Raw genomic sequence first — 21419 nt, forward strand, 5'->3', positions numbered from 1 at the left:
AAGATACTGGGGTGTAGTTCAGTGGCTGATATTTAGCATGTTGTGGGCTTCCATTGAAGCACCGAAAATAACAACCCACCACAATAACAAAAAACCATGGAAGATCTAGTTCTAGCTTTTTGAGGAACCTCCATTAAGAATTTCCCTTGTGGCTGCATTAATTCACACTGCCATAATAGTAAGAGTTTCATCTTTCCTACATCCTCACTAGCATTTGTCATTCCTTCTCTTTTCTGACTGGCATACGATGAAATCCCAAAGTTTTAATGTGTCTTTCCCGAAATGCTAAAGATGGTGAGCACTGAGAAAAGAAAGGAAGTCTCTAAGCCAGCTTCTCTGCTTCCAGTCTACTGCCTTGATTTGCAGGCTGAGCATGGGCTTCTGCTGCCCTGCCCGCCCTGACATGACCCGTTCCCTGAAACACAGAAGCAGGAGAAATCCTCCCTTCTCTAAATATGCCTTTACCTTCTCTTTTTATCTTTTAACATTATTTTAACTGTGTGTGTGGGGTGTATGAGTGTGTGTGGTTATGTCTGTGTAGTATGGGTACACATGAGTGCAGGTACACTGGGAGGCCAAAGGAGGGCACTGGATCCCTCAGAGCCAGAGTTACGGTTGTTATGAGCAGCTTGATGTGGTGCTGAGAACCAGACTCAGGTCCTCTGCAAGAGCGGTATCTGTTCTTAACCGCAGAGCCACCTCTCCAGCCAATCCTCCTCCTCTAATCTGCTTATCAGAAAGGAGAAACATAATTTCACAATGCAAAAATGGAACACTGCTATACAAGTTAGATTCTGCTGCAGTTGAAACACACACTCCCCTACCCACCTCCCCTGCCCCAGCGTACACACACCCCGACCTTGACGAATGCAAACAATGAAGCTCTACTTTATATTTCTTGTTCACGGTGTGTCTCACCTCGGGTCCTGAGCAGTTGTGTCCTATGGGATGGCGAAGTGTCACACTCCTTTCTCCACGTGTTCCCATGACTATCGTGGGAGAAATGGCCATGACAGGGGGTCCCTCACTGACAACGTGAAGCTTCTTCACAGCAACAAAAAAACAGCCTTGTATCAAAATGTTGGAAAGATAGACAATGTAAGTTTACTGGTGTTTTCTCTGAGTCGTGGGATTAGACTGTTTTAAAAGCTTGTGTTGCATATAATTTGGTAGAACCTTATTTTACTGTTTGCTTTTGAGACAAAAAGCAGCCCAGGTTGCATTCTCCAGATGTTGGAATTCCTGGTGTCACCACATCCATTTCCTTTTCTATCAGAAAAATATTTTGATGCGGAGAGGAAAGGGTCACATCTAGTTTTGAGAAACACACAGTAACTTGGCTGGTTAGGACAACATTTTACTGCCTTAGCTGAGGACGCAGCTCTCCTTGGTCGGAGCCACCGTGGTCACCTCAGAAGGCTGAGCTGTGAGCACAGAAGAAAAGCTGGGACCAGGAAGTCTCTTCTGTATGCGGCTCTGTTCAGAGTCATCCTGAGCGACACTAGCTGGTGACTCAGGACCGATTCCTAAACTTCAGCAGAGACCACACTACCCTGCCACTCTCCCATGCGACAGCATGACATGCTAGCACTATAAGACGGGGTACATGGAGAAGGTGCCTGGCTCTAAGTCAGACAGACGGACAGGCAGAGAGACAGACAGAGGCGTCTTCATTTTGACATCTGTAAAATGCAGATGGAAGATAAACTTGAGGGGTGATGCTATCATTCAAAATGATAACGCAGGTAATCTGCCCAGAGCACACAGGATGCCAAGTAAGTGAGGTAAAATTAGACATGTCCTGGACCATGACCAGAGCAAACAAGATAAACACAAAACAAGCAGCATGAGAACAAGCAAGGGATATTTTATTATATGCATATTCTCAAAACAAAAAACAAAAGACAAAAGCCCCACAAAAAAATGGAACCCACAAATAGAAAGGACAAAAATTTCCAGCCTTGCTGGGATACACAGCGCACTGTTTTATATGGAGACACAGCTGTACAAGGACAAACTGAATTACTTCATGTCACCTTCTGCTTCCCAGTCAAAAAAGCTACAGAATAAAACACTTTAAATTGTTCTCTGATAGAAATTTGCTACACAATTAAACTTCAACTTACTCAAAGAGTTATTGTATAATAAAATGCAGAAAATAGACGAGGCATTCAGTAATCTGCTCACAATTAACAATTAAGCAATAGACACTGGCAGAAATTAGCATGTATCACTTATTTGTTAAGCCTCCCCTCTATAATGAGCAGATAATTTTCATTAATAGTGACTTGATTTTTGTCATTTAAGAGATATCAGAGCTGGGTATGGTGGCACACGCCTGTAATTCCAGCACTTGGGGGAGGGGGCAGTTCTCTGTGAGGTCAAAGCCAGCCTGGTCTATAAAGCGAGGCTAGGACAGCCAGGGCCTACACAGAAAAAAAAATCTGTCTTGAAAAACCAAGAGAGAGAGGGAGAGAGAGATCAAAAAGTACTTTTAATGAAACCCTAATCTTAAAAAAAAAAAAAATCTTGGGTCTGAGCTGCTATTCTATTTATCAAATTTTGACTGCTTAATAAATATAGATATTAACAAACGGAGTCATTGTGGGGGAGAACAAAGTGATAGACTCCAGAGCAAGAATGTTTGTTGATGTCCTCTAGGCAGCAAGTTAAGACTAAGCTGTGGTAAACAATTCCAACCTAGTGAATAGAAGTGGTTTTTACCAATATACAGACCTGCTCCTATCCCTGGGACCCACTAATGAAGGACCACTGAAGGACATGTTGAGAATAAAGACTTGGCATCACTGTATTACATCCTAGACCTAGGCGCAAGGCTCTTCTCGAACATTCTATACTTCTTAATCCTTGTCTGTACAAATTAGCTTGAGAACTTTGGGATGGAAACGACAGTAACTGTTACTCGAGGAACTATCTTAAGTGTCTCGTTTAGTAACAGAGTCCAAATAAGGCAAAGCTTGAGCCTTGCTGTCCCTTCAGTCAGTAAACTTGAGACTATAATTTTCACCCTCTATAAAAAATATGACCCCATTTGCTCCCTGACATGTGACACACGAGGTGAGCCTGGCATGCACATTTTTGAAAGGTGATGTGATCACAGGCCCAAGTGGGGAGCAAACTGCCTTCCAACCGTCTGCATTCCTTCCTCAGGTCCCTGCCCCAATTCCTTAAATATAAATTTCTTCATTGATTTCGCTTAGCCCCTTAGAAGGCTTGAACCAACCTCATGCTCTCTATGCCACACAGGGTTTTGCATCAAGAGGTTTTCAAAAAGAAAAAAGAAAAAAAAAAAAGCTTGAAAAATAGAGTACTGAGTTCAATCTACCACAAATGTCCAAAAGTCACATTTTACAGATGCTTTTAGGAAAACAAAACTGTGCACGGCTCAGCACCACTCCACAGGGCAAGGACTCCATTGTGTTCCAGTCCCCTTTGCCTGGGCAGAACCACGGCCTGGGCTAAAGCAAGCAGAAGCAGAACATCTCCGCTGTCGTTTCAAGCGCCACCCAGTCCCTGCCCAAAGCACATTAGCGATGCCTATCTTGCAGAGTGCAGGGCAACTCTGGGGAAGGATCATCAGTTAAGGTGATATAACATAAAAATTAAAAGGGTCAACAAAACCCTTTCGTCTTACTTTCGAAGACAAGAGCTTTCAGGACAAATCTCGAACCCAGTATGCCTGGCTGCTTTTCCTTTCCTCATTATTTGTGTCATGGCCGTTAGGACATCAAAGTTTTACTGCCCGTTGTAAACTTTTCTCTCCTTGAAAACCATATTAATAGCATATTTAGTCCCTTCGTCCTTATCAGGTAGAATGGCCATGATCTTGATGTTATCCGACACAGTGCAGCAGTGAGATTTTTAATTGATACCCATTAGCAAAAGTCACAAAGATGCTGTCGGTATTCATTATTTATCCTTTAAGGCAGCCAGTCCTTTCCCACTGGCTCTCCCAATTCTACTGGAATAGTGCATGAGCTACTTATTGTCAGCACAAACATACATAAACATCGGAACACTCTCTACAGGCGTTCCATCCCCCTTCTGTGCCTCATCCTGATGATCTGGTCAAACACTTGGACAATGCATTTCATACAACAGCTTTTTTAACTGTTATGAAAGTGATTTACAAGTTAGGGATTACTGTACACGACCTGATCGATAACCAGGAATGTGCCACCAACTTCTTCCTATGCAGTATGAATAACACTAGTCACAACTACAACATAACAGAATACAAAAGCTTCAGAGAACTTCCTCTGAGGGGCATAAACTGCCACCGTATCACAAGGGCTTGTCGCAGGACTGCAAACAAATGTATCAGTTGGCAGGACTGGGCTGTTGAGTGGACCAGGCTAATGGCATCACATCCAACACCACCACGGTGGCAGCTGAGTGTGCCATGTGTCATGATTAGCTACAAATTAAAAAAAAAAGTCAGGAGGTTCGTACAACAGCACCATAAAAAAAGCTTTGTCCACGGAGCAGGGTTGGGAGAGAGGGACGAATGTGGGCTGCCTTGTTATATGACAGCTGTACAGGTTCACCCGTGGGACACTGGCTAGGACAGAAACAACTGTAGTGAGCCAAATCCAAGAGCAGATCTGTCAGGCACGCCCTGACAGAACAGGGACCTTGAAGAAGTTTATCAGCAACTCAGTGTGGAACACAGCCATGTGGCAAGCTTGCATTTCTTACACCAGGTCACCTCCCCCAAAGACAGACAGCCCTTCCTCCAACTCCTGATTGGACAGCAGAGTGCCCTCGGGGGCCTCAAAGGACCCTCTTGGTAGACCCCATGTGTGCTCATAGGTTTGCACTTAAGACGTTCTAAGCATTAACCTTTTTTGTTCAAAAAATTTCCCTCTAAAACCTTCATTTGCTGGGTTAGTCTACCCTGACCCACTGGTTCAGTGTTCACGAGGCAGTTTTGCTGAGGGAATTCCATTCCTTAGGAGACCATTATGGACAGACCTTACTGGTGTTAGTCCCCACAGATAATTTCCACAAATACCCCAAATACACCTTTATAATTTTTTTCTTTTTAAAAATATTGATTTGTTTTTCAGGTGGCTACTGTCCATTTACATGACAGTGGCTGCTGAGCTACATGAAGGGTTTCGTTTCATGGAGGTCGCTGTGCGCAGATTGGAGCAGCTTATCACCGAGTTCCAGGATCAGTGTGGAGAAAATCCAGTTGCCAGGCTGCAGCCCACCACAGGGGTCATATCCCATATCTACAAGGAAGACACATGGAGAAGTAACACTTAATCAGTACTAACAGTCTTGTGTTTTTTGGCTAGAAACCTCCTTAGGACTTACATACATGTAGTTTATAAACTACACTGAAAATAAAACACCAACCTCCCCACAAAACAAACAAACAAACAAATAAACAAACAAAAAACACTTTAAATAGCAGCTTAAAACCTAAAAACAATGCAGTAATATTTTACTATTATATCTAAGAATACAAAATATTTTTCACAACTCAACTTCTTTTGTTTCAACTTTTGTTTGTGATCTAGGGATTTAATTTAAAAAACATGCTTATTCCTTATAACTAGGATACAATGTAAAGGAAAATTAGCCAAGAATTAAAAACAAAAAAAAACAAAAAACAAAAACAAAAAAACCCAAAAACGCTACAGACGAGGACTGGCAAAGACTCAAGTCAGATGGGAAAGGAAAAACTGCAGCCAGCTCAGAATCCACAGGTTTTAAGAGGCACCTAGCCCTCACCCTCATGAGAGAGTGACTCCCTGTCAGGATGCAGGAAATCACAGCCATCTGCTTCGCCACTGGGGCTTTGAACAGACAATTAGTTGATTACAAAAAGCAAAGGCAAATGGCAATGGTATGGGAAATGTCTTGAAGCTCACGCACAGTGTGAGGATGACTTATCTCAACTGAGACGCTAACAGGCCAACTCACCTTTACAACACGATCTGTCCCACAGGTCACCATCAGCCCCCTCGCAATGTCCATGGACATATGAGAAATGTTATGTTTTCCTTCATGAAATGTTGCGAGAGAAGTCCGACTAATAAAGAGAAAGATAGCTGAAACATACTAACTGTACCCAAAGCTAAGAAAGACACAATCTTTTAGCAATTAGGTGGCTTACACACTATTACTTAGTGTTAACATTATCTTCTGAAAATATAGCAAGGCCGTACAAAAGGTTTCATAAGGCCTAAGGGTGAGGCTCAACGGTAGAGGCTGTGCATAGATTTAACGAAGCTTTGGTTCCAATGCTAGGACCTCAAAAAGGTGAAGAAGGGGTTAAGACACAGAATAGAACTGATGGTTTTCATTCCAAAGACTGGCATGTAAACATAAAACTATGAGCCTCTAGCACTAAGGAAGAATAGCACTGGAGGAGCTCCTGGGCACAATTCTTTAGTAAGTAGTGCCTGAACACCTGCCACCCCTACGAGCCACGACGAAGCGCTCTGCTCTGCAGCATCCCTCCCTCTGTCTGCTCACTGACCATCATGAGTGGGGATGTAGGCCCCTGGGATGCTGCAGCAATGGCTCAGGGAGAAAGGAAAAATAATGGTGACTTTCTCCTAGAGGATCTGTCCACATCAGGGCAAGTCTGATGAAGTCATTTAAGAACATCTGAAGAGCAAGCTTAGGTCTTTCCAGTCTTCTGGTAACTAAGTTGGCAAGAGTAGACAAGAGTCAGACAACTCAGCCACTGCTGCCCACTGATACAAGAGCATGTCTCTGCACAGAGTGCTCTGGGAAGAGCCTGTCAGCTGCTAGACCTCCCCTAGCCATCCTCGTGGTACTCAGAAAAAAATATGTCCCAGCCAGTGGAGCAGCTTGAGATAAATAGTAGTGGCTCGAAGTCACAAAGCTAGGGAAGGAATTTCTCTTCAAAAGTGACTCCTGTGGATGGATGAGCTGGCTTAATGTGGTAAGGCACTTTTCCCGCCAGTTTGATACTTAAGAATCATATGGTAGGAGGAGAGATTCCACAAATTGTCCTTGAACCTCCACAACCAAGCTGTGACACACACACAAACACACACACACACACACACACACAACCCTCAAATAAACAAATGAACAGAAATGACATGCCAGAGGGGATAAGCACACGGGTAGAAATCTGTCTAGCAGCCTTCCTCCAGCTGCCCATATTTACACACCCATTAGATGGAGGGGGCGAGGGGCAGTAAGACAGAGACCAGCAAGGACTCACTCTTCATCCTTGATGGAGTCGTAACAGGAGTCACACACTCGGACCTGGAACTCAAAGCCCATGACCGGGTAACTGGACCGCTTGCTGCTGCACTTCCCGCAGACCGCCTGCCCACACTTCCTGCAGTGATGCTTTCGGGTGGTGGAGGGAGACAGGAGTTAGCTTTGCACTCATGTAAAAGCAGAAAAAACAGGGCAGGGGAGAATATGCTTGCTACAACCCCAGCATTCACTGCAGCATCAATGGACAGGAGACTCGATTTTACTAATAGGCAAGGGTCCTCCAAACAAAACAAAACAAAAAAACCCTTCCTTACTTGCTGGACAACAGCTGTGTCTGCGCCAGTATTCAAGCCAGACTCAACTCTTTTAGAAACAATCTCTGGAGATTCTGGCAAAAAAAAGTGCTATTCCTGCTGGGGGGTGGCTGCGCTGCCCTTGGGAGGTGGAGATAGTGACCACCAGGACAGCCAAGGTTACACAGAGAAACCTATTCCTTCATCAAAGAAGAGTTTTGAATAATATGCTCAGGGGAATAATGTTCTCTTGACCTTTTGAACTCTGATTCAGGAAATAAGCCTCCAGGACATTCCAAAACCCTCCAGTTATTACTACTGACTATAACACACTTTAACCACTAACCCTTCATGACCATTTCTTTCTCTCTCTTCTATTAGTTACTAATGCATAAGAGTAACATTCACTCTGTGGTGTTTTCTGTGGAAGAAACACTCCACCGACTATAAAGTGCTGTTCACCACTGCACAAGCACCGCACAAACTCAGTGGTGTCAGGGCATTTCGGGCTGTTGGGAACAAAAAGAAGCCCAGCGTTGGCTAACAGTCTGCATGGAGCCTTAGGAGAAGTCGTTCTTTGAGTGGAGGCGGAGAAAAGTTATTAACACACACAAATGCTAAGTGAATCCCTCACCAACAGTGAACAAAATCACCTCACTCTCACTTAGTTGCCCAAATTCATACCCCACCTAAGTGAGCGGCCACCCTCGAGGCAGTGCAGGAACACACTTTACTGCAGGACATAGGGACCATGGGAGTACCTAGTGCTAACACTAACTCGGAAATAGGCTACTGGGGCATTTTTGGGGGGGGGGGTAGAGATAGGGTTTCTCTGTGTAGTATTGGCTGTCCCAGACTTGAATTGTAGACTAGGCTCGCCTGGATCTCACAGCAATCCACCTGCCTCTGCCTCCTGGGATTAAAGGGGTGTGCCATCAGCCATCATGCCTGGCTATGGGGCATGTTTTTTCTTTTTTTAAAAGATTTATTTATTTATTATTTCTGCCTGCATGTGTGCCTACATGCCAGAAGAGGGCATTATAGATCTCATTATAGATGGTTGTGAGCCACTGCTGGTTGCTGGGAGTTGAACTCAGGACCTTTGGAAGGACAGCCAGTGCTCTTAACCTCGGAGCCATCTGCCAGCCCTGGGACATGTTTCTTAATTCAAAAAGAAAGGAAGGAAGGAAGGAAGGAAGGAAGGAAGGAAGGAGGGAGGGAGGGAGGGAGGGAGGGAGGGAGGGAGGGAGGGAGGGAGGAGCAGAGGGAGGGAGGAAAGAAGAGAGAGAAAGAGAGAGGAAGAAAGAAAAAACAGAGAAAGAAAGAAAAAAGAGAAAGAGAGAAAGAAAGAAATTTGAGAAAGTCTTAATGAAAATGTTCCAGATGCACTTTTTTAAAAGAATTGCTCTATCTGCATGTACGCTTGCATGCCAGAGGAGGGCATCAGTATAGATGGCTGTGGGTCACGTGGTGTCTGGAACTGAAGTCAGGACCTCTGGAATAACAGATAAGATAGCTCTTAACCTCAGAGCCACCTCTCCAGCCCCCGGGTATATTTATACTAACACAACCTGAAATGAACTAACAGTCACAGGGTCAGAGAGCAGCCCGGGGAGGGCTGCTACCTACTTGGTTAGTGACAGCTTAAGGCATATCACTGAAATTCCTCATTTATTCTTGGCTAGTACAAAACACTGACTTTAATAAGAAAGAGTCCAAAACACAAGCCATTTCCGCAGTTTAACAAGGGATTCTACAGTTCCTCCAGGCACCCCTAGTTTTTCAATGCAGGGCAAGCAATGCAGCAGTTAGGGAAATGGTCTCACGGGCCCAGGACAGGCCACATGGCAGTACCAGTCACCTGGCAGTGACATAGAATAGTAATTAACCCCATTTGTAAGAACAAAATATAATTTTCTAAAAATTTGAATTAATGACAAAAATGATGAGATACAAAAGGAGTAAGTGCCAGCTACTCACACAGGAGTAAGTGCCAGCTACTCACCTGTCTCAAGCCCAGGGTCTTGGTGTCCCACATCTGCTTTATGTTCCAGAAGAAGGGCTGCTCACACTTCTGGCAGGAGTCACTTTCCAACCACTGAGGAGCCTGGGGCAGGAGGAAGGCAAAGCCAGGATCTATGTGTTTACACTTGCATTTCAGACGTTAGTACAGAGTTGTAGAACTTTCTGGAGTTAATGTTTCTTTTAAATTCCACAACGTATCTTAGCTGAGATTGCCATGGTCAAGAACATGGTGAGTAGATTTCTGCTGTTTTTATGTTTGGTAGGTTCTCACTGTACAGTCTGGCTGGCTTGGAACTCATAGCAATCCTTCTGCCTCAGCCTCTCAAGCGCTACAATTAGCTTGTAGCCGGCCACCATACCTGACTCGTGCTTATGTTCTGACAAATCATGACAATTTTAGCAGTACTTCTCCGGTTGTTCAATTTGTTACCTACAAAAAGAGAAGAGCTAGAATCTAGGATTGTCTTATGCTCCTTTCTTTATGCTCGAGTTATCTGTAATCTGTATCACCTTAAATAAGAACCCATTTCTTGTTTCGCCTGAATTACCTCTTAGAACTGCTTGCAGAACCACTGCAGGAGACACAGATAAAATACAAATGTCTGGTTGTTCTGTGTGGGCAGCGTGCCAGGCAGACTCCCCACCCCTCCCTGCCCTGCCCAGTTCTCAGGGACAGGTCCACTCGCCATGTGACTCCTGTGTCCTCCACTGGGCAGGGAGCTACGGTGGCCCCTTCCTGCAAGCTGACCACTGAGAACTGTGCTATCTTCACATACGGCCACCTGCCACAGACACTTTTTCAGTGCATTTTTGTTGAAACAGAAATCTAAGTGTCAAAGATCCTTATTAGGAACAGAATAAACATGTCTCTAAACAAACAAATGGGCAAAGGTACACGCGCTCTAATACGAACTTAAAGATTCAGGGTATGGCAGGGACAGTAGTGATGACTCTCTTCTATGAGTTACTCCAGAGGTCATGGCATAAAAGATCATTTGCTTGATCCTAATGTTACAGCCCAAGAAAAATACACGTGAAGAGGAGGGGGATGACAGAACCACAGGCCACCTGAGCCACACCAACTGCGGGAGACATGCGGTGAAAATGAAGCCTCTAGAGAAAGGTGACACAAAGGTTGCCTTCTGCATCTTTCTTACTACTTTCTCAAAACTTTGGGCCTTCTCAGTTCTTATTTCAGATATAGCACTAAAATTATTTCTATTTCTCTCCTGCTTCTCCACCGTGATCCCCACAGCCTCTACAAAAGGGCTCTATTCCCTTTATGACATGGGTCTCAACACATGGTTCTGAGGAGCGACAGCTAAGTTCGGGCTTCAGAGAGCCATGGACCAAGACAAAAAGTATTATTTTGCTGAACTAGAGGGCAGAAGAACACAAGCGAAGAAAACATATGCTTTTAATACCTTGAGATAGCAAGCTATAATCAGTGCAGAAATAGACATGTGTTTTGGAACAAATGGGGTTTTTTTTTGTTTGTTTTTTACAGATTTATTTATTTATACAGCATTCTGCCTACATGTGTGCCTGCAGGCCAGAAGAGGGCACCAGATCTCACTATAGATGGTTGTGAGCCACCATGTGGTTGCTGGGAAATGAACTCAGGACTTCTGGAAGAGCAGCCAGGGCTCTTAACCTCTGAGCCATCTCTCCAGCCCTGGAGCAAATGTTAACACAAGAAAATCCAGAGTTGTGTTTTAATACTCAGAAGTTGGTGTTAAGTCCCGAGTTATTACTAGCCATTTGGCTCTATGAGGGCTGTCTACGGAGATAAAGGGTTGTTTGCACTTAGAACAGCGAAGCGGAGCTGAAGACAAAGCTCAGTTGTTGAGTGCCTGTCCAGGATGGAGGCAGCCCTGAGTTTGAAGCCCAGCACTGCAGAGGTCAGCTGTGGTGGTGCATGCCTATAATCCCAGGGCTCAGGCAGTGAAGCCAAGGAAGACCAGATGCCAAGGTCATGCTCAGGCCACACAGAGAGTCCCAGGCTAGAGTGGGTTATATGAGACCTTGTTTTCAGAAAGAGAGCACACCGGGAGAGGGGAGGGGGGTGTGAGCCAGGGCCTAGCCACCTACACTGAGCAAAAACGCTCTACCACTCAGCGACATCCTCAGCCCTGAAGAGAGGATGTTTACCAAGCATGGTGACTTTTTATCTCTTTTCCATATCCTGCTCCACCTGTCTAATCCGAACAAAGGGAATACAAGAATAATCCTACTTAATTACTGCCATGAGCTGCTACCTCATTTATACTATTTACATATCTCTACATAGTACAGAAGTAGCTATATATTATACCGATAGATATGGACAACATTATGCATTCTGAAGTCGGCTGGTTTAAACAGTCTCCGTAACTACTGTCACCTGTTCATTCACACTTGATATACTTACTCCCCCCACACACACCGCACAAAAAGCCCTAATGACAAACTGTCAGGGAAGCAAACGTGCTCTCTTCTGGGAGGGGGGACAGCCATGGTAGACTAGAAACAGTCCAGTCAGTATGGGCAGGTAACCTCCAGACACACTCCAGGTGAGCAGTGCAGAGCTGGGAACCCATGTTTTCTCCTCTAGCCCCTGGCTAAGGAAGACCCAGCACTGGACGAATCCCTGACAGGGTCAGACCTCACAGACGGCTCTTCACCTTTGTGCTGCATTCCCCCAGCTAGGAAAAATTAATGGCTACTAAAAATAACGCCTCTTTTGATAGAATTTGCTTTCATGTTGCAGGGATGACAAACAGGAAGTCATTTATGCCACACGGGAAGCACCCTGACAGGACTACATTTATCTTTTTCTACACGTACAATTGCAGTTCACAATTGTGTCACTTGAAGGAAGGGTGCTGCTCCTGGTTTCTGACTGCATCTTCTGAGAGAATGTACCAAGGATAACAAGGGCGGGGTGAAATCAGAGTGGTTAAACCCACGAGAGAATCCCAGCAGTGACTACGCAGGAAACTTGTCCTCCTTCTCACGTGTCTGCTCTCTCAGAAGACTGGGAAATGAGGGGAACCCAGGAAACAGAACGGCACACCGGCGCTTCTTGGCGGGTACAGCTAGCAGCCAGGGAACACAGAACGCAGTCCTAATAGACTTTGCAAGGAAAGCCCTATCACGCAGCAGCATAGAACTGATGCTGAGCATGTTGTGCAACACACCACCCCCAGCCTTACCAAGAGAGTCTTAGGATGTGCAAAACCAGAAGTTAATCATCAGTCATGTAACCAGTTTCCGGTTTGGCCTGCCACCCAAAGCCGCCAGGAAACCTGAGAATCAGCACACCTCTGCACTAGACACCACATTTTATCCGTTTAGGGGCAGTCTATTTTCTTCACAGGATGGCAAGTTTCTTGTGGGTAAGAAGCTGAAAACTGTTTCCTATAGACTGAAGCCCCTGATTAGTTCTTATGGGATTTATTAAAAACTAAAGCTTACTCAGTGAGAATCGTAAGATGTTATGAAGCAACACGGAGCAGAGCCATGCACACACAGAAGCTTTTGGGGATGGGGGTGACTCTGAAATAACACGGCACCCACTGAAATGACACAATACGGCACGCTAAACTACACAATGACTACAGGGTAGGACAGAGAAAAGGCATAACACCACACAACCCAACACCTGTTACAATGAAGCATTTAAAAAAAAAATCACAGGGATTGGAGAGATGGCCCAGTAAACAGGAGCCTTGCTGTACCAGCATGAAGACCTGAGTTCAGACCCCCAGAGTTCTCACGAATGCCAGACACAGTGAGAGGTGGTCAACAAAGAGACAGGATTGCCTAGATCTGGTGTCTGGCCAGCCTAGCCAAAAACCATGAATTCTAGGTTCAGTGAGAGACCTGTCTCAGGGGATAAAGCAGAGGGGATACAGAAGGGCACTTAATGTCATCCTTTGGCCTCTGCGTGTGCATCTGTATGCACACACAGAAGGGACATAGACAAACACATACATGCATATACGTACATACCTGTACACACACACATTTAAAAACCACATAACACCAAAGCATTTACCATGTGCTTCCCCTGAGTTGCCAGACAGTGTGGTCACCATAGAGGTGCTTGATGAATGCTTCTGAAGCTTCCGTCTTCACCATCCACCACTCCTTGTGGGAGTACACCTTTGCTATATCATCACCACAAGCCACAGATGCCACTAAGCAAAGGAAGATATCGCTGGTGCCAGCAGAGATGAGCAGGAAATCCTGCCTGGAAGCTGTCTGATGACAGCTATAAAAAGCCTATGGATGTACACATCCCTCTTACTAGAATCTATTTGCAGATGAATGATTGGGATGAATAATTAAAGACCCACATGACGACAAGGTCAAGAATAGTCACTGCAGTGTCACTTAAACGAGCAGATGATTAGACTCTAAAGAAATGGAGGACGCATTAGGCATCACCTCAAGCCATAACTTCACTTTGTAGAAGAGGAAACATTCAGAGATTAAAACACTTATCTAAGTAAGGTCTCACTCCTAGCTAATGGCTCAATGAAATTTAAAAATCAGGTTGCCTGAAAAGAAAACTTTATCAGCATGGACTCAGGGAACAGAGGTACACTCTTCCTGTAATGACAACTGTCTAGCTTAGCTCTGTGACATCCTTCCTTCTCAGGGCTTCAAAACTGAAACACTTTGGGGCTACATGAATACCTCAGATGGCCTCCCTGAGTCCAAATCCTTGGAGGAGCCAGAAGACTTGCTGGTTGCAAAGAGTCCTCCACGCTGATAGTCATCCTAAATGCTGCCCATCTGTTCTGACTGCTCATCAATGGCAGAAACTCTCACCCAGTACAGAATATGGCACAGCAGCGAGATGGTGGAATCAGCAACGTGCTTTTGAGATCCCAGGCATTCACACAAAAAGCCAGGCATGGCAGCAAATGCCTGGGATCCTGGTGGTGGGGAGGGAGACAGGTGGGTCCCTGGGCCTTGCCAGTCTAGTCAGATCAGTGAGGACTACACTTGGTGTCTCAAACACTAAGATGGACACCAAGAGACAAAGATGCCCAATTCTGACCTCTGGCCCTCACACGCTTATGAAGCCTGCACCCATGCACATATATACACGAACACAATACACACACGTCATACTTCCATACATACACACATATAAATAAAATAAGTAATTTAAAAACTTGAAAAGACAGGCTGGACTTTGTGAGATAATAAGCCACAGATGGAGCAGTGGGAAAGCCGGGATTGGTCACATCTCTGCAAGGTGAACAGCTGGAAAGCCAGAGTGCGGCTCAGCCCTGACCCGCCTCCCCTGTTCCTGCCTCTTACCTCTTCCCGGCTGACATCCATGTTCCACACTGCAATCCCCCCATCTGACGAGCAGGAGACCAGCTGCCTCGTGAGCTGCAGGTAGCACAGTGACTGCACCCTGTCACTGCAAATGGGATAACACGGGTCAACATGTGTCAACATGGCAAAACCCAGAAGCTCTTCACGGGAGCCCAGGCCTCCCCTTTCCCTCCTCGGCTGGGTGTTATCTCCTTTCGAGCAGTGACAAGAACTGTATGATGAACTCCACCCACGGTGCTTTAACATATTATCCAGATCAGAGTTTTTACAAAATAAAAGCTAGTCCTTCTGAATGTGTCATTTAAGCAACAAGTCAGACAGGGGGGAGAACTATAGTCGGTGTGTCTGTCAGCACCATCTCTCTTTCACATAGTTTATTTACTTCTTTAAAAACAAAACAGGGTGTTACTCTTACTGGAACACAGTTCATATGAAGTAGTCAGGTCACTCGGACCATGAACAGCGTCTGTACACGCAGCCACAGGTGACTCACGCGCACATGGTTTAGAGAACTCTGCCCTCCTCCCGAGGCCTCTCAGACCCGGATGCCAGGCAAGCAATCTCCTGACCTGTTAACTTTGGCATCTAATTTTTTTTCTTGGCTAAATTTCAACTTGATTGTAATGACGGCAAACAGCTCCAGTGTGACCAGCACAGGGAAGAAAGGAAAGCAGGAAGGGGAAAAAGAAGGCGCTCCTTTTCAAAGGCTCCGAGACCAGCCCCAAGTGTCCAGCTTAGGGGATGGAGGGTGCTGATGTACCCAGTACTTTTGGATAAAATGTATCTTGGGGTTTAAGGAAGCGTGTATGTCCCCAGTGCAGGAGTAGCCCGGTACTTCAGTACACACAATCTGCCATGGTCAATGAACTCGCTTCTGGTCTCTAACCCATGCGTGCTTTAAGTAGATATTTCAAGAGGGCTGTTCCTCGGGAGAAAAGAGTAGTGACCTGTTTGGACTAACAAGGAAGAATATCTTACCCTCCATTCTGCTTTTACTCAGGATTGACAGAAGCAGTTAAAGGGCATTCAGCCCCCTCAGGTTGTTGTCTTACAAGACAGGACAGAGTACCACTGCCCTCCCCGCCTGCCTCCAACCCCCTCCCCAAAGGGTCACATACTGGTGGCCCTGCAGGAGGAGAGTCCGGCCTTTTCTTCCCCCGATGTCCCACATGATGATGCTGTTGTCGGATGCCCCCGAGAAGAGTAACCGCTGAATAGGGTCCCACCAGAGGCAGGCGATACTACCTGGCGGGAGGGGGGGTTAAGAGAAACAAAACACAACTCAGCACTGAGACCATGCGCGACCGTGGGAACCCAACTACTAGCTGAGACTTTGAGTAAAACTTCTATCTTTGTCATACAAAGGGTCATTCAAACCACGTTCTCATGAGTCATGTAGAAAACACTGGAAATTCATTATCCAAACTTGGAAGATGAGAGTTTCTGACCGTGAGCCACACAGCTCTGAATACAAAGGCTTTCAAAGTTTTTCCTTGTTCTGTGCCAATAATTCATAAAGTAACTAGATATAAAACATAAAACATCAGTTCAGAAAACTTCTGGAGAAAAATAAATTCCTCCAACATATCATGGACTAAACATGTAGAGCTTAACGTGGGTATTTTACACACGATGCAAATCTAGGTTACTCTAGACCCATGAGATTTGATAGACATTTACCCTAAGATGCTTTTTATATTTAATTTTATTAAAATTAAATTAATGTCTCAAGAAAAAAATAGTGGAGCAATTGCACCAAATAAATACTCCAAAGAAATTCAGCTAAAAAATAAATAAATAAATAAAGCCCTTACATTTCACACTCTGCTAGCTTATCAAACTGGATGCCCGCGGGGAAATCTTTTGTCTCTAGAGATTTCCTCTCCCAGGGGTGCCTTCAGTTGTTACTACTGGTCTAGGGCACAGCTACCAACAAACAGTAACCCTGAGCTAGCGGCACATGGTAAAAGTGCTCCTGAGGGTGGATGGGAACTAACGAGCTCTCCTTCGCCAGCAAGAAAAGGCAGGTTCTCCCAGAGACTTTCTCTAAAGAAAACAAAAGTGAAAGACAAAACAAAGAAGTACTCAGCAAAACCAGCTTAGGACACCCCCCCCCCTTTAAGTGAATTCTGTTGAATCCTATGCTCTTCCTGTGTCTGTTAGTGGCCTAAACCATGGATAAACATGGTCTGACACTGAAAATCACTACGTTGTCTCAGAACCCATTCTGCCCTCAGAAGCCCAAGAACTCTGAAAGGTACAGGGGTTGTGAGAGAGTTCTCCAAACTTGGGACATGGCTGCATCCGGAGCCTTGCTTCTCTGCAAACACCTTCTAAAGCTCCATCCACTCTCCTTGAGACCTTTGCCACAGAGTCCCGATCTTGGACAGTCTATCTCACCTAAACAACTTAGCTAGAAAGTGAATGATACAGCCAACTTGTTGCACTTGAAGGCCTAAGTACCATCTGAAGTAAATACAATATCAATCTGCTCAACAAATTATCAATTCTGTAGTCTAAGCTAGAGGACCTCAAAGTTCCAGTATGTGACTCACACAGAAATGGGATCCAACGATCTATATGAAAACCACACTGCATTTCATCTCAGTGGTCAGTGAGATCAGCTTATCATCCACAGGTACATAAAAAGTTTACCCAACTAGTCCAATGGAATTTTACATTTCTCCACAGAGCCCTGCCACCACACTGCACCACAGAAACCCGGGAGCTTTGTCTACTGATCCACTCCCCTGAGTCATGACCCAGAGCACAATGACCAAGCTGGAGGCTGGCCAGCCCATGGAGTTTCGCTAATGGTGCCACTCTAGAAACTGAGAGAAGAAGAACAAGAGTAATGAGAATCTCTCCAAAGTTCTGTGTAAAAGAAATGTTCTGGGGATGGAGGTGTAGGGGACAGGTAGACTTCTCACTTGGCATGCCCCAGGCCCTGGGTTCAAAACCAGTACAATTCCTCACCCCTGAGAAGTTCTTATAGAAACTATACTTTTCAAAGATTGTTGGGCATGGTGGCTCACAACTATAATCCCAGAACCTAGGAGACTGATAGGGGAGGATTACTGTGGGGTGAGGCTGGCCTGAGCCGCATGCTAAGTTTCTGGTCAGCCTGGGTTAGTGTCAGACCCACCTCAAAAACCCATCAGTTAATCAATAAACAGGGTAAGCCACACAAAGCATCCATTTGAGCAATTTAGACAGGATTTCTGATGCATGAAACTGACCTGACACCCGACTGTCACTTTATTTTCCTTTTAATCCTATCAAACTGAATTCAAACTGAAATCTAGCAGATCACGAGGAGTGGAACACCCCCAAAACCAGAGTTGAGGACTGAATCCAGATGCCTGACCTAGGTGAAAACTTGTGATCAGAGCCTACCTTCATGTCCCTTGAGGGTCGTGATAACGGAACAGCTGTTCTGCCCCAGCTTCAGCAGGGTGATCTGTCCCGAGTAATCGCCAACAAAGGCATGCTGGGTGTCTAGATCATACCTGAGGACGAGCAGTCAAGGCCAGGTAACAGGATCCAGCTCAACCCGTTCCCATAGAGTAGGCAATGCAAGCCATAATCAAAGCTTAACATGGAACTCAGATATTCTATAACAATGACACAAACCTGAAATCATGGTGGCAATGGGCAAATGGCAATTGGGTGATAGGTATACACTGAAAGAAGAACTAAAGCAGTTGGGTTCACAAGGAAAGCTAGTGCCAGCCAATGGTTATTATGTCAAGGGCAATATCATAGGAACCAGCAATAAAAATGAGAGCGGATAGAGAGAACAGACAGGCAGTTACAGTCAAACTGTAATCAAACATTGCGGAATAAAAGAGGAAACACTGAAAACAGCAATCACACGCACAATGAGTCAGGATGTTGTTTTAAGAAATATCTATAAAAATGATGTCACACTGACAGCAAGTACAGGACATGAACTCATCTTCCTTTTGGCCTACATAATCTAACTTTAAATGAAGACAATGGCTTACTTTAATTTACAGTGGGTAGTTCTATCATCTAGGTATCTGTGATGTTAGCCATCTTAAAGTATATTAACTACGAATAGCAATTCATTCCTCTTTTACTCTGCAACCACAGGCATCTAGAGAAAACCAGCACTGTCCACAAAAAAGAGTGGCTACTAGTATGCTTGAGCACAGGTCAGGAGAACTACAAGCCAAGCCATGGCTGTGGTTTTGTGTCGTGTTCTGCAAAGCCATTATGAGAGGTCTTAAAAAAGTTTACTTAGAAGATAATGTATCAGCACTTCTCCCTTGTTTGAGCCTAAATTCTATGGTACAATTGTAAAAGTTTATTTTAATTATCTCATGTTATGCATCCATTTGTAACAAAATTTAAGAAAGTAATTTCACATTTGTTTGTGGGAGAGGTGTACCACGGTACCATCCACAAAGCATGTGCAGAGGAAAGAGGACTACATATGGAAGTTGGTTCTCTTCTCCCACCATGTTGGTTCCAAGGATCAAACTTGGGTTTTCAGGCTTGGTGGTAAAGACCTGCTCTGCTGAGCCATCTGGTTGGCTCCTAACAAATCCTTTTTGAACTTTTCTTTGTTGTTGTTTTTATTTTTGTTTCTCTGTGTAGCCTTGGCTGTCATGGACTCGCTTTGTAGACCGGGATGCCCTCAAATTCAGAGATCCACTTGCCTCTGTCTCCTTGAGTGCTGGGATTGCAGGCATGCGCCACTGTACCTGGCTATAACAACTATTTGTAGTATTTTTAACGTAAGCTTGCGCTGTACTATTCAACTGTAAGAAAGAACTATCCTAGGGTGTTCATGGTCTACATCCTGTCATCACAGGTGCACACAGCAACCAGAGGTCACCTGAAGCAGAGGTGAGCTGTGTGCAAAGCTGGGAAGTTAAAGCTGGGATTGTTGCCGTCTGGGGAACCTGAAGCACCTGTGAGAGCACTGTAAGCCTTACAGGCCCATTTCACATCCATTAAGAAAAACAAAAAAGCATGAAGTGAAGTTTCGTATGATGCTCCCGGCAGCCCACCCAAGGCAAGGCGAAGTCTTTCATTTTGTAATGGAAGGAATGACAGACAGTGCTTGCATCACCCGGGCTCTACAACCCAGCTCTAAGAAGAATTAATGCCGCCCACAGAGAACATATCCATGCCGTTATTGCTCACAGACATGCTCTATACCAAAGAAAAGCGGGTGCAGAAGTTCTTGGATTTTAGGTTGCATCCACAGGAGTCATTCTGTCTCCACAACAACTACTGATTCATTCCAGATGAAGCAGAGGTGAGAGGTGGGGAGGAGTGCTCGGGCGCTCTGAAGGATACTGCAAGCAGGATGCCCAGGAGGAGAAGAAGTGGCGGCCAAGCATGTTCCCACTGCGTGTGCACATCCAGCTCACGCACTTGTCATGGCCAGTGCTGATCACCCACTCGGCGGCCAAGCTGAAGATGATCGCAGACACCCGGTTCTGATGGGCTGCAGGGGGGACAAAGGGTGGGTCAGTGCCCTTCAGGACAGCCACACCTAGAGCTGACACTCAATGTGTGCAGGCCTGAGCCCAGGGGATTCCAGACGGCCTGCTTCTCCCCACTCCCCAGTGCGCTGGCCCAGGCTCTTTGACTGTCAGAAGCCAGGTGCCACTGACGAGATATCCATGCTCAAGAAGGATTCCGACAACAGAAAAAATTATGTCTGCCTATGTTCAAAGGACCATTTTAATTTTTGTTCTGAAGACCTTAATATGCTGTCTATATGGACCGTGGCAGGGTTTTCCCAACAGAGTAAGGTGTGTTTTAGTTGCTGATTACTGCAATGTTTGACCCTTCCATGGATGTCGTCATTGGTCATGCCTTTCCTGCCATGATGAATGGATGTAACCGCAAACTTAAGATAAAATAAACCCCCTTTCCTCTCTTCATTTGCTTTTTTAGGCCTCTGGTCTGTGCAGCCAGAAATGTAAGCAGTGGACCTGGCTGATATCTTTTGTACTTATCTAACAGAAAATGTGCCCATTTTAAAACAAATCATTAGCAAGAAGGTTTTTAAAAAATACTGGCATTGTATAGAAGAACAAACACAATTTTGTGAAATTTAAAAAGAAGCCTTTTCTGGAATAGTTTTTGTGTATAACTTTTATTATTATTTAAAAAGGCAGGGTATCCGTAAAGTTCTCTGAAATAGTAGTTGAGAAAAAAGGAAGCTTTTCAATCACTTAACCTCTGAAATCTTTCCTGTTGATTCCGGGCCGCGCCAAGGTGGTGGCATGACTCCGCTTTATCTGGCACAAGCTGGTGTCTAATAAATGCTCCATGTGATGAATGAAGTCAGAGGCCAGACAGAGAAAGGCTGCCTTAGCCCTCAGCTGTGTGACCTTGCTCCAGAAAAACTGAGTCTCAGAGAGTCAGTGTAATTGTCCTGTCCACAAACTGCAAGGAGGCAATGCTAAAAATCACATGCTCCTGAAAGCCCGAAACTTCAAGGGTGCTCGAACAGCTCTTGGACATGAGTATAAGCAAACCAAA

General features: G+C 45.0%; 1 protein-coding gene across 1 annotated transcript in view; it reads right to left on the bottom strand.

Moving 5' to 3' along the window:
• Positions 1–1851: 1851 nt before the first annotated feature.
• Wdfy1 (WD repeat and FYVE domain containing 1) overlaps positions 1852–21419 on the bottom strand; it is a 47388-nt gene continuing 27820 nt past the window's right edge. Inside the window, exons 5-12 of the mRNA XM_021644492.2 lie at positions 20223–20373; positions 18288–18400; positions 16010–16136; positions 14871–14976; positions 9535–9636; positions 7235–7365; positions 5956–6064; positions 1852–5258 (exon numbers count right to left, since the gene is read on the bottom strand). Of these exons, the coding sequence (XP_021500167.1) occupies positions 5199–5258; positions 5956–6064; positions 7235–7365; positions 9535–9636; positions 14871–14976; positions 16010–16136; positions 18288–18400; positions 20223–20373 (899 nt within the window). The 3' untranslated portion in view covers positions 1852–5198. The remainder of the gene's footprint in view (positions 5259–5955; positions 6065–7234; positions 7366–9534; positions 9637–14870; positions 14977–16009; positions 16137–18287; positions 18401–20222; positions 20374–21419) is intronic.

This window comes from Meriones unguiculatus, chromosome 15, assembly GCF_030254825.1.
Source record: "Meriones unguiculatus strain TT.TT164.6M chromosome 15, Bangor_MerUng_6.1, whole genome shotgun sequence".
Lineage (NCBI taxonomy): Eukaryota > Metazoa > Chordata > Mammalia > Rodentia > Muridae > Meriones > Meriones unguiculatus.